Source organism: Mustela nigripes, chromosome 16 (genome assembly GCF_022355385.1).
Source record: "Mustela nigripes isolate SB6536 chromosome 16, MUSNIG.SB6536, whole genome shotgun sequence".
In the NCBI taxonomy this organism is placed as follows: Eukaryota; Metazoa; Chordata; class Mammalia; order Carnivora; family Mustelidae; genus Mustela; species Mustela nigripes.
This window is the reverse complement of record NC_081572.1, coordinates 59,992,961-60,006,247: the sequence shown is the minus strand read 5'-3', so window position 1 is coordinate 60,006,247 and position 13,287 is coordinate 59,992,961. Positions and strand designations below refer to the sequence as shown.

Genomic DNA, 13,287 nt, shown 5'->3' with positions numbered 1-13,287 from the left:
TGGGACCATTTATTTTCTGCTGTAAGCCTTGCAATATTTGACTTTTAATTCTATGTGCACTTATAAGCAAACATATGGCTTTATACATGTTTTCAAGATTGGGGAAAACAGAATTAATTTTCTAATACCCAAATATAAGGGTTTCTAGAGATCACAAAACGTTCTGACTGAAAGGAACCTAAAGACCATCTCTTTTAGTTCAACTCACAGATGATGCCCCAGAGGAAGAGAAAGTGGCAGAATCCATGGCCCCCGGCCACCTGCCCCTCCTCTCAGGTTCTGTGGGAGAACCGCCACTCAGGCTGTCGGAACTCGACGGGGCATGACCCGCGCAGTAGACCTGGGGCGGGCTGGGGAAAGCGGATGTCTCGCACGGCCGCAGGGACGGAACAACCGCCTGGGAGGAAAAGCTCAGTCCCTGCACAGCTCCCCAAGTCATGCACAGGGCGGCTGCCCCAGGCACACGACTGAGCGGACGGAAGACCCGCTGAGCGGCCGCCTTCCGTTCACGCGCTGGTCCGTCAGAAGACGTCCACCCTGAAGACGTGGACATGATCTAGTCCCGCTCAGTAAGAATGAAGTGCCACTGTCGTGCCGGTGCCAAGGCAAAGAAGCCCACCTCGGCACGTGGGGTTTTTGCTTACGAAGCTACAGGTAGAGACAGCGCTCTGAGGGGACCCTAACAGATCAGGAAGCCGGCAGCCCGGGGGGCTCAGCCGCAAGGTGTGAGCCCCCTCCTGGGACTGAGCCCCGCATCAGGCTCCTTGCTCGGCGGGGAGCCTGCTTCTCCCTCTGCCTGATGCACACAGTCTCTCTCTCCCCACTCCCCAACAAACAAATAAATAAAATCTGAAAAAAAAAAAATAGATCATGAAGCCACCTGGCTTAAGCCAGAGCAAGGGAAGATGTCCCAGGAAAGTGGAGTTTTACCTCAAACAACTTAGATAAAGCCTGTAAGTTATCTCAGCACACTGGGTCCAGAAAAATACAAGGAAAAGGCTTGTCTTTTACTTCCTTGGTCAGATTCTCCCTTTAAACTAGTATCAGTCAACAGGTTTGTAGAACAGAAGTGATACTCAACTCTGAGAAACAGAAATAGTTAGCAGGCAAGGCCTAGGCTCACTGGCAAACACGCTGGCGCCTCACCTGCCTCTGCCTAAGCCAAATGAGAAGGACGGCTGGTGGCCACCTGCCCTTGCTAGTGCCAGCCAGTGGCTCCAGGTCCAGCCCACCTGCCTGAGACAGGGCAGCCTGCCACCATGGACCCCTGGTTCTCCTTCCACGGAGCAAACTGAAGCTTCCACACTCGAGCCAACCTAGGCCTTCTGCTCCACCAAAACTGCTACCAGACAGCGGTGTGTGTCTGTTTCACTGAAACGACCACTCTGCAAGTGTTCAGAAGCACCTACTATGCACCGTTACAGGAGATCAGGACCTGCCTCTTGGAGAGGTTTGAAGAAGAGAGTCTAGCTTCACCTCTTGCAAACAGTGTGGCACTGATGCAGCACCCACAGGGAGCTCACGGCAGGAGGGAACAAGAGTCTGGGTACTGAGTCATGGGCACATCTGCCTTCCTGAGTAAAAAGTCGTGATTCCTCTACCTAACCCTTAAAATTAGATCACAGAAGTTCGGCTTCAATCATTTTCTCAAGGAATCCCTGTAAATTTCTTTGGAATTCCAATTCCGAAATCTACTGCAACAGCCCTAATATCTGTCCAGAACTGCTGACATAGAATTCTAGGGGCTGGACACCACCAGAGGACACACAGATTATCATTGGGGAAGATGGAAGGTACAGGAAGGGCTTCAGGGCGATTTAGGGCTCTTATTCGCAAAACCACAGACACTCCACAGCATCTCTGCAGGGAAACTCAGGTCACAGGTGCACCTGTCAGTGACGCTGCCATCGTCACACCGTCTCTTCTGTCACGGAGCAGATAGCATGCTCGGCCAAGACATTCTTTTTTTTTTTGTTTTTAATTTTTTTTATAAGATTTTTTATTTATTTATTTGACAGAGAGAGATCACAAGTAGACAGAGAGGCAGGCAGAGAGAGAGAGGGAAGCAGGCTCCCTGCTGAGCAGAGAGCCCGATGCGGGCCCCGATCCCAGGACCCTGAGATCATGACCTGAGCCGAAGGCAGCGGCTTAACCCACTGAGCCACCCAGGCGCCCCGGCCAAGACATTCTTGAGTGGGCACACTGCCTGCAACAGCGCAAATGTGTCCTTGAAGTGTCCCCAAGCCCTTAAGAGTTCGCATAGGAAAAAGCACGAGGTCACCATTCGGAGCAAAAATGAAGACGGAGCCCAGCGCAGCCCAGGGGCGGAGGCGGCACACCCACAGGCTATGGAGCGAGGCTGACTGGGATCCAACTCCGGCCCCACTCTTCCTACCTGGGACCCCACACCAAACACCTCACTCTCATCTGTAAATGCGCTAACACGTGTAGTGACCTCGGAAGGGCACCCGCTCGGTGGTGTGTGCTCAGCAAGTGTCTGCTGTGATCCCAGCCCTTCGGAAGGTAACAAGCTCGTCCTCAACAGCAGGACTCTGGAGCCTCGCCGCCAGGGCTGCCCACTTCCTAGCCGCATCCCCTCGGGCAGGTACTGCTCTCTGCTGCCGTTTTCTCAGTGGAAATGGGAACTACAGTGACATCCCAGGGTTTTGCCAAGGAGGAATTAAGTCCCGTTAAATCATGTAGCGCAGGGGCGCCTGGGTGGCTCAGTGGATAAAGCCGCTGCCTTCGGCTCAGGTCATGATCTCGGGGTCCTGGGATCGAGTCCCGCATCGGGCTCTCTGCTCAGCGGGGAGCCTGCTTCCTCCTCTCTCTCTCTCTCTCTGCCTGCCTCTCTGCTTACTTGTGATCTCTGTCTGTCAAATAAAATAAATAAAATCTTAAAAAAAAAAAAATCATGTAGCGCAGAGCCCGGTTGAAAGGGTTACTATCTACTTTTTCATCAAGTGGCTGCTGTCAGCTGAAGTGCCCTCCTTCTCTTCCGCCATCTTTACTTTAGAAAAAGCAAGTTTCTGTAACATATAAAACCTACCGTTTCACCAACACGGCCATGCTAGGTAGCAGTGAAGGCCTCGGGCAGGTGGCGTGAGGCACCATGTGCTCTTCACCAGCGCAGTCTGAGTCCTGACAGCTCATCGGTCATAACGAAAATGCTGCAAAAAAACCTGCTTTCACCATGACTAGCCTAAACTAATGACTTACGTATATTTAATCAGCAAGGCATGGGACAGCCAGAAAAGGAACCAGCAATGGTCTGTATAAGACTCTTCCTTCTGGGGCGCCTGGGTGGCTCAGTGGGTTAAACCCTCTGCCTTCGGCTCCCGGGGTCCTGGGATCGAGCCCCGCATCAGGCTCTCTGCTCAGCAGGGAGCCTGCTTCCCCCATCTCTCTGCCTGCCTCTCTGCCTACTTGTGATCTCCATCTGTCAAATAAATTTTAAAAAATTAAATATTAAAAAAAAAGAATCAGTTAAGAGGAAAAGACGAGTAAACTGGACATTACGAATTTCCAAAGTTGTTTTTAAACACTAAGAAAAAGAACAGGCAAGCCACATCCAAGGAGAAAACGTATAGAAAGTGTTGTTTCCAGCAAAGGTTTCTACTCAGACCACGTTAAGAACTCTTAGAGCTCCTACAATAATACAACGCAATAAAAAGGGGCCACAAGTGGGAACACTGCACCAAAGAAGATACGTGCACGGCAAATAAAGTACATGAATACAGAGATGCACGTTGTCAGTCGTTAGAGAAATTCAAGTTAAAGCCACCCTGGCCTGCCCTGGCACTCCCCCTGGACGGCGAAAATGAAATTGCTGGTGCAGACGCGGGGAGCGAGGACGTGGAGCAGCACAGCCACTCTGGAAAGGAGGCCGACCATGGCTCCGAAGTTAATCACACACCTGCCTTGTGATCCAGCGGGTCCCCTCCCAGCTACTGACCCAGAGGAATGGAAACACATGCACACAAACAGGAAACAACTCGAGTTTCCAGCCGGCGAATGCACACAAACGCCAGTGCAGAAATCCAGTGGAACGTTACTCCTCTGTGAGAAGGATCCAACTACTGACACCGGCAACACACTGCCTGGAAAGCAACACAATGAGTGCAGGAAGCCAGACACACAGGACGACATACTACAGGATCCCGCACCAAACTGCAGAACAGGCAAACCACAGGGACAGAAAGCAGATCGGTGGCTGTCAGAGGTCCAGGAATGGAACGGACTGCAAAGGAGTTCAAGAGAACCTCTGAAGACAGCAGAGATGTTCTAGGTCATGACTGCTGTGGCACTTACACTAAGTATTTGTCAATTGTCAGGTTGAAAACAATGAATCTCACTGTTTGCCAATTATGCCTCCATAAAGCTCGCAGCACACTCCCTCTGGGACACACCTGGACATCTTGCTCTTTCTCAACACCATCGCACCAGCATTTTCCCATCTGACTCACTCCCATGCAGCCAGCATCCGTGTCCTACTTCCCTCGTCACTGTACTCCACACACATCATCACTCATCTTCCTGAAACACGGCTTAACCAAGCCGAGCGCCTTCAGCCAGTTCTCTACTGTCTAGAAAAGTACAGGCTTCCTACTGAGGTTCTGGCTCCTCTAAGAAGTCTCTTGAGGGCACGAAACGTCTTATTTATCTTGGTACTCCACTGGCTGTGCTCTGAACTGCACGGCACTGTCTCTGAGCATTCCAAAACTGCACACAAACAGCGTTTTAGATATCTGATGACACGGATGATCAAATCCCATGACACTGCCTACCGTGGTACACTGACAAATGCCCCCATCAACATCCACGTCCTCATCCCTGCAACCTACGGATATCACCTTTATATGCCAAGGGAAGGGGGGCTCTGCAGGTGTGATTAGAGAGCTGAAGTGGGCAGGACCCCGAGCAATTACACACGTCCTTATGAGGAGGGGCAGAGGGAGCTTCGACACAAAGAGGAAAGGCCACACAAAGACACAGCCTTGAAGACTGACAAGCGGAGGAATGCCAATCACGCTGGAAGCTAGGCTCTTCCCAGGGGGAGTGACACTTTCCTCTCAGCCCAGTGACACTGGTTTTAGACTTCCGCCCTCCAGAACCATGAGGAATACATTTCTGTTGTTTGAAGCCTTCCATTTTGGGGATATGTGTTCCAGCAGCCCTAGAAAACTACAATTTTTTCCTTTACAAGCAAAAGATTACACATGGTAAAATATTTTAAAGTCCTAACAGCTTCTTGCTGATTAGGGTCAACAACAAAGTTTTACACAGTGAATAAAATGAACGCTTTCTTGTAACACGTGGCAATAAAAAAAAGGAATTAGCATTTTTTGATGTCTCCTATACAGTTAACTCATTATCTCATATTCTAACCAACATATTCCAAACAGCACAGCACTTAACAAAACAGAATTCACTTAGATTCAATGAACGGTCTAAAACTACACAGTTAGTGGGCGACCAACCGAAGATTCAAGACCCCAGGCCAAAGTCCATGCTCGTCCCACAGTGCCATGCTGCCTACCTGCGGCTCCAGGATCAGGCCAGCAACCCTTTACTGTTAATTCACTAACCAGGAATTAAATGTGTTCTTTCCGTTCCCCTCCTAAATGCAATTTCTACGCCCTCTGCTTACTCAGATTCTAACCTAAACTGGACTCAAGTTTTTTTAGATGAACAAAATCTTGACGTTTCATTTCTTCCCACTTCTCTAGTTTTTGTACTCTAGCCCCAATTTTAACAGTGAATTAGTGTTCTTTATAGAATGCGTTACTCACTAAATGACTTTATCTTTTACTCTGCTTTAACCATGTCAAGAGATAAAAGAAAAAAAATCACTGTAAAAGCTGTGACAACACCCTATTTGGAGATGTGCAAGACTAAATATTGTCTCAAGAGTATGTTATGGTCTTCCACGTAACAGTATTTCATTCAAATATCAACTTCTCAGCAACTACTATCCTCCTTGCTGGAATCAGCACCAACAAAGAGCTCCTCCCTGGTGATGATTCACCTCCGCTATGACTTTTCTAACCCTGTCCCAGTACAGATGGGAATTTTCTTCCACAGTGGTTCATGTCCGTTCTTTAATCAAGAGTGCTAAAGTAGGATGACTGTTGTTTTTTATATTTTTTATATATTTTATTTATCCAACACAGAGAGAGAACACGCGGGTGAGCAGGAGCAGGGGAGAGGCGGGAGGGGGAAGCCAACTCCCCGCTGAGCAGAGAGCCTGATGCGGGGCTCCATCCCAGGACCCTGAGATCATGACCTGAGCGGAAGGCAGACGCTCAACTGACTGAGCCACCCACAGGCCCCTAAGACGACCGCTTAATAAAGAGTATGAAATAAGTCGGTATATTCACTATTGAGAACTCAGGTGCACAACACATCCTCCTGGAAAGAAAAAGGGAAAGAGGAGGTCGACACCATCTGGAACATGCAAAGGGTCAGTCAGGGCCACCGGAGCCCGCCGGGCTACCCTCTCCTGCTCCTCTCTCTCACTCTTCGGATATTATTAAAAACATGAGGATGCTAAGAGCTCATATTCTGACTTCTCGCCCTTTTAAAAATCTAGCAAATGTAACTGTCATAACCTGAATGTTTTGACAAAGCACAAAAGCCATTGTTTTACCCAAGTTTGCTTTAAAAAACCCTATTATACTAGTTACAAATAAAACTCACTACCCAGGACTCCTTCCTTAGATAGGAAACATTACTTTTTTTTTTTTTTTAAGATTTTATTTATTTGACGGAGAAAGATCACAAGTAGGCACAGAGACAGGCAGAGAGAGAGAGCGAGAGAGAGAGAGGGGGAAGCAGGCTCCCTGCCTAGCAGAGAGCCCGATGCGGTACTCAATCCCAGGACCCTGAGATCATGACCTGAGCCAAAGGCAGAGGCTTTAACCCACTGAGCCACCCAGGTGCCCCAACATTACCTTATTTTATTCATATCTGCATCTGTGTACACATACACAACTATACATTCACATACACACATATATAAATAACCTAGTTTAAAAAGCTGATTTAGTAAAACCATGTTTTATCCAATTAATGACTCAGTTTGAAAAAAAAAAAAATGTTTTGTGGGATACATCGCTCTTCCCTGAAGCTGAGTGATGCACAAACCTGTTTTTTAAAAGCTCCCCGGGGCGACCGCACCGTGCTGGGAGCCAGAGTCTGAATCGGGACAGCCAGCAGACAGAACACACGGGAGGGCCAGCTTCACAGGACCCACAGGTGTGGCGGCTGAGTGCAGGTCACTGACGTGAGAGCGTGTTTATTAGTAGTGCCATCGATCACCAACGCGAGAGAAAATCTGTGACCATAAAGCACAATACACATCCTTTTCTGAGAAATTGTGCCCTTCTGTCTGCTCCAAGATCCCATCAAGGCTGAGACTGTCTTGGTCACTCTGTCACCCCTGGCACAGCAGCTTCCACTTCACAGAAATGAAAGACACTTTCCTGAACGGAGCCCAACTCTGTGAAGTCTCATCTGTAAGTCAGCAGCATGACAAACATCCTTCCAAACCTCACTCTGTGTAGCCCTGATCATAGTGCTGGTTTCCTAAGAGATCATCAATAAATATTAGTTAACTAGCTAATTTTTACCCACAGGCCAGTCTGACTGGAAATGCTTCTAAATGCTCTCGCAAAGACACAAACACTGGACAAAGCAAACTACACCCACAAAGGAGGTCAAGACAGTTGTTCTAGAATCTGTTCCTCCTCCTCCTCCCAGCCATTATCTGAGTCATGCAGATGCAGAACCCTTGAGTCATCTTTGCTATCTCCTGTCAACATGTAAACAAGTTTCAAAAGTCCCATCTTTCATACCTTCCCCAAGTCTTGCTCCTATCGGTCACCAGCCCAAAGCTCCTTACCAAAAAACTCATCACCAACTGTGACCATCTTCCCAGATCCGTCCTCGGCACTGCAGTCCCGCCCGCGTGCCACCAACAATTCTAGTCCGTCACTACCTTGGCTGGTATCACTCAGCAGCCTCACTCCACAGCCCATAGCGCAAAATCCAAACGCCTTATCAATCCATTCATTATCTGCTCCTTAACATACTTTTCCAACCTCGTAACCCACTATTCCTTCCATCGAGTGACCTCTTCTCACTACCATCTCCCCATGTCCACAAGAGGTCTATTTTCCTGATCACAGGTCAAATGCTATTTTCTGCAGCAAAGACCTTCCTTGACTACCCAAAACATACTCCCTACCACTTTCCTATAGTATCTCTTCCCATCTGAATCTTCAAAGTAACTTCTACCGTTTTTTCACCTTCTGCCTTACAGTAGATTTTTAAACATGCTTTTCACCTCCCCGCCCACACTGCAGACTCTCCTGTGAAGATGCTCGAGGTCTGGCTCGTCTGTTTGAACCACAACTTCTCCCTCTTCCCATTCCACGCTCATCCCATCCTCTACCCCATAGCGCCTCACAAGGCAGAGCTTCAATACCCCAGACCCTTGGCCTACTCCAATTGAACAGGACACTAACACTTGGGTATTTTCACTCGCCTTGCCAGTGACAGAACCCTGCACCTCTCTTCCCACACATCCGTAGTCACTACAGTGAACTGATAAACCTTCTCTCTTCATGGGGGGAAAAGAAAGTCCTCAAGGAGAAAGTAAACAGATGCCATAGGTGACAGAAGTGAAAAAAGGGAATGGCAGAGAAAAGGAAGCAATGCTCATGAAAGGACAGTGGTCAAGAGATCTCCAGGGAATGCATAATTGTCAAAAGCCTGGAACATGATAAATCCCAGACCTGTCCCCCTGAAACGAATGACACCTTAGATGTTAATGAAAGAAAGAAAGAAAGAAAGAACAAACAAGACCAAAACAAAGTGTGGGACAGATATTCACTGAATGAGTAAAATAATAAGGAAAGGAATAAATCTGAAAACTGAAAAGAGAGCAAAGTTTCCTCTCTCCCGCCTTCTACCAGCCTGTACTGACAAAGCACTTTCTGGAGGCGTGTCATCTAACAGCACTCTCTGCAATGATGCAAGTGCTGTTCATCTGGGCTGCGTGCTAGGAAGCAGACCACCAAGCACACAGCTACAAAGCAACTGAAACTGAGCGACTGTGACCATAGAACTGAATTTTTTTAAAAGATTTTTTATTTTATTTATTTGACAGACAGAGATAACAAGTAGGCAGAGAGGCAGGCCAGGTGGGGGAGGGAGCAGGCTCCCCGCGGAGCAGACAGCCCAATGCAGGGCTCAATCCCAGGACCCTGGGATCATGAACAGAGCTGAAGGCAAAGGCTTTAACCCACTGAGTCACCCAAGCGCCCCAGAACTGAATTTTTAATTTTATTTAATTTAAAGGAAAGTAGCCATATGGGGCTAGTGGCTACTATATCAGCCAGTGATTGTCCAGAATATGAAATGTACTCACCTAGTATTTTATTTATTTTTTTTTTAAGATTTTATTTATTTATTTGACAGAGAGAGATCACAAGTAGGCAGAGAGGCAGGCAGAGAGAGAGAGGAGGAAGCAGACTCCCTGCTGAGCAGAGAGCCCGATTCGGGACTCGATCCCAGGACCCTGAGATCATGACCTGAGCCTAAGGCAGCGGCTTAACCCACTGAGCCACCCAGGCGCCCCTCACCTAGTATTTTAATTGTCCAGTCTTTTCCTCACCAAACTCCAGTAAGCTAATAAAAGTCCATGATCAATTTCCTGTTTAGTAACCCATTACATCTTTTCCAGTTTTCACCTTCATCTTACTGAGAAAGGGAAGGAGAGCGGAGCTGAAGAGGGGACGCAGAAAAGAGCACAGGCCAGGGTCAGAACACTGGGCACTGCGTTGGCAGTGTTCTTTGTTTCACCATTTCTTCTGACGCCCCCTCAGCCACATCTGAAACAGAGAGGACCCCCTCTTCTAAAGCTGAGGAAACGGAGACAGAGAGCAATTAACCAGCTTGCCAGGCTAACAGCTTGGCGGGGCTCGGGTTCAAATCCTCGTCTGAGCACAGAAGAGCTCTCAAGCATTCTACTAGGATTGCTAAGACTAAAACGGGCAGGATGAAAAGTATCCTGGGGAGTCGCAAGAGGCTAACGTTATTCAGAACACAAGAACAACCAGTCCTGCCAGTGCACCCAAACAGAGACTGAAGGTGTATCCAGGCTACTTTGCTCCATGTCTGATAAATGATGCCCAGTAAACTCAGTCATTCCTTCAACCATACCTATGATTCCAAGCTGGGTTACACAGCACTGAACAAAACGGAAGTCTCCACCCTCATGGGGAATTTAAAGAATTTAAAGGAATAAAGGAATTTAAAGAATAATTAGGAACATCTCTAAAGGTGGTGAGAACTAAACAGACACTCAAATGAGACACTTAGTGGCAAGTAAAGACAGTGAGAGACTGTTCCAGGCCAAGGCACCGCAAGGACAGACAGAGAGGTAGACGGGCTGGGAGCGCACGTGGAAAAGCAAGGAAGTCCGCACGGCAAGAGCACAGAGACAGGAGAGAAGCAGGCGACACGGCCACACAGTTAAGCAGGCCAGACCCCGCTGGGACCTATGGGTCCCTGGAAGGCTTTGGAATGTATTTTTAAGATCACGAAGACCCACAGGAGCGGAGACTGTGTGTGTGGGGTGAGCGTGCTGAGAAGAGTAAAGGAGACGTGGTCTCCTCCGTGTCATAGAGGGAACGCTGGAATTGTAAAAGTGGATGGTGACGAAGCAAAAGCAAGGAGAAAAGGGAAAAGCAGGAAGTCCAATTAGGAAGGATTTTTTTTTTTTTTTTAAAGATTTAAGTAGTCAGAGAGGCAGGCACAGAGGTGGAAGAACTTAATTTCGAGTGACGAAGCAATTTTAAATTAGTAGGAGAGCTGCACATGTAGGGTAGAAACTAAATCAGAACAGATTTTAAGCTAAATACATTGGGTCAAACCACCAGCTACGAATGGACGGAAGGAAGAAAAGGCTGAGTTCTAAAGAAGTCGCTAAGAGGGGACCTGCAATCGGGTCTTTCCGGGCTCTACCATACTCGCAGGCACTGCTTCCCACACCCTTACGCCCTGGCACCACACGCAGAACCACCAGCAGCAGGTCTGCACAGGGCATGCCCTGCAGACTGTCCCGCAGCTCCCGGACCCAGCTTTCCGCCACTGGTCTGTCCACAGGGATTTCAGAACGGCGGAGCGGCCCTGACAAACGGACAGCAGCGCCCGCAGCATGACTTCCCGGCTACCCTTGCCTTCCTCCCCCCAGCACCCTCCCCGCCCCACTCAAGGCTTCCCGACGTTTGGCAACACAGTTTCCCCAAACCTGAAACGACGGGCCGGGAAACTGAAACACAGAACAGGTGCAGAAAAGCCGCCCGGTGGGAACGTCCCGGGTGGGCGCGCCCATCCATGACCTCTTGGCGGTGGAACCCTCAAGGAGGTGTCGTTGCAGGTCCCCGGGCCCAGGGCTGCGCGTGTCCCAGGGCGACCCTGGCCGCGTGTCCAGGCACCCGCAGCACGGCTCGCTGGTCGCTGCCCGCAGCCTGCGCGAGGTCCTCCGGCCTGCAAGCTGACCGCGGGGCAAGCAGGTGCGGAGCAGAAGTGCTGAGCGACCCCCAGCCGCCGCGCCGTTCCCAGCCCGGTCACTCGCGCCCCTTCCAGCACACAGGGCTAGACCTCGGGCCTCCCGGGAGGCCCTCCTGCTCCCCTCCCTCCCGCCCTTCCTCGCTACTCCGGCCGCGATCTGCCCCCAAACGAGCTGCTTCCGTCCCTTTTACTCCCCTCGGCGTTCACGATGTCCCTCTGCGCCCCCGACCAGGGCGTCTATCGCGGGGAGGACCGAGCCGAAAGCGGGGTGCCGGCGCGGGCCGTGTCCGGGACCGCGGCGTCAGACCCGCGTCCGCGCAGGGCAAGGCAGGCGGGTTTCACCGGCACATCGCCGAGCCCAAGGCCCCGGGCGGGAGGCCTGCGAGCCGTCCGGGCCGCCCCGACCCAACACCCGAGCCACGACGGGCTCAGGCCCCGCTGGGCTCCAGAGCGACGGGGCAGGTCATGACCAGCGCTCTGCGGCTGCTCGAAGGGCACCGGGTCACATCAGGCGCGTTTCCCGTGTAACAGCGGGGCGGGGGGGGGGGGGAGCGGCACGGCAGCGGCCCCCGCAGGACCCCGCGCCGCCGCCTGCCCGCCCTCCCCCCACACAACCCGCCTCCACCGCGCGGACGCCCTCCCGCAGCGCGCGAGAGGCCGCAGCGCCTCCGCCCGCGGGGTCCCGAACGGCGCCCCGGGAGAGCGCGAGGGCAGGACGAGGGCGACCCCGGCCGCGTCCGCACCCCCGCCGCCCCGGGGGCAGCGTCTCGGGGGCAGCGTCCCGGACGCCGGACGTGCCGGGACGGCAGTTTCGGTTTCCGAGCAGCGGGCGACCCAGCCGGCGCGGCGGGTCCCCAGGGGCGCCTCGCGCACGCCCACGGCCGCGCCCAGCCTCACGGCCCGAACCCGGCTCCGCAGCCGTCGCGGCCCGCGGGGGTCGGGGGCGCCCGAGGGGCGTCGCCCCGGGAGCCGCGCTCAGAACCCCGGCCCGCCGCGCGCCCCCGACACCCGCCGCGCCCGGTGCGACCACGCCCGGCCGGCCCCCGCAGCGCCGCGTCCCCGGGCCCGCAGCGCCCGCTCCGCCCCGCGCCGTCCCGCGCGCCCCCCGCACAGCCTACCTTCCGCCATGTCGGGCCGGCCCTGCCGCAGCCTCGCGAGAAGTGCGCAGCGCTCACTGGGCGGCGCGCGCGGGCGGCCGCGGGTCTCGCGAGAGTCTCTGGAGGGGGCGGGGGGCGCGCGGCTGCCTCTCCTCCCCTGGCGGCTTGGAGGATGGGGCCTCCGCGCGCGTGGACGGCCTGGGTCGGGACTGCGGCCCCACCGGGCCCTGCCGGGTGGACATGGCGAGTGACACTAGTGCTTGCACAGAGCCGGCCGGGGGACAGTCGGGGGGCGGGCGCGCCGCTTTCACGGCTCGTGTCTTGCCGGGCAGCTGAGGTGGCGGCAGAGGCGACGGGAACCGGAACGGGGGCTCACCGCGCACCCCACGGTGCACCCCTCCCCGGACTCCATCACGCACCCCACGATGCACCCCTCCCCGGGCCCCACCACGCACCCCACAGTGCACCCCTCCGCGCACCCCAGTATGCACCCCTCCCCGGACTCCACCGCGCACCCCGCGATGCACCCCTTCCCGGACTCCACCGCGCAACCCACTGCGCACCCCTCCTCGGACTCCACAGCACACCCCACGATGCACCCCACCCGGAC

At 52.6% G+C, this 13,287-nt stretch overlaps 1 protein-coding gene across 1 annotated transcript in view; it reads right to left on the bottom strand.

Annotated features, from left to right (window-relative positions):
* Positions 1-12,751, bottom strand: part of ANKFY1 (ankyrin repeat and FYVE domain containing 1) — a 73,241-nt gene extending 60,490 nt beyond the window's left edge. The window contains exon 1 of the mRNA XM_059379832.1: positions 12,699-12,751. Within this exon, the coding sequence (XP_059235815.1) occupies positions 12,699-12,708 (10 nt within the window). The 5' untranslated portion in view covers positions 12,709-12,751. The remainder of the gene's footprint in view (positions 1-12,698) is intronic.
* Between the last annotated feature and the right edge of the window lie 536 nt (positions 12,752-13,287).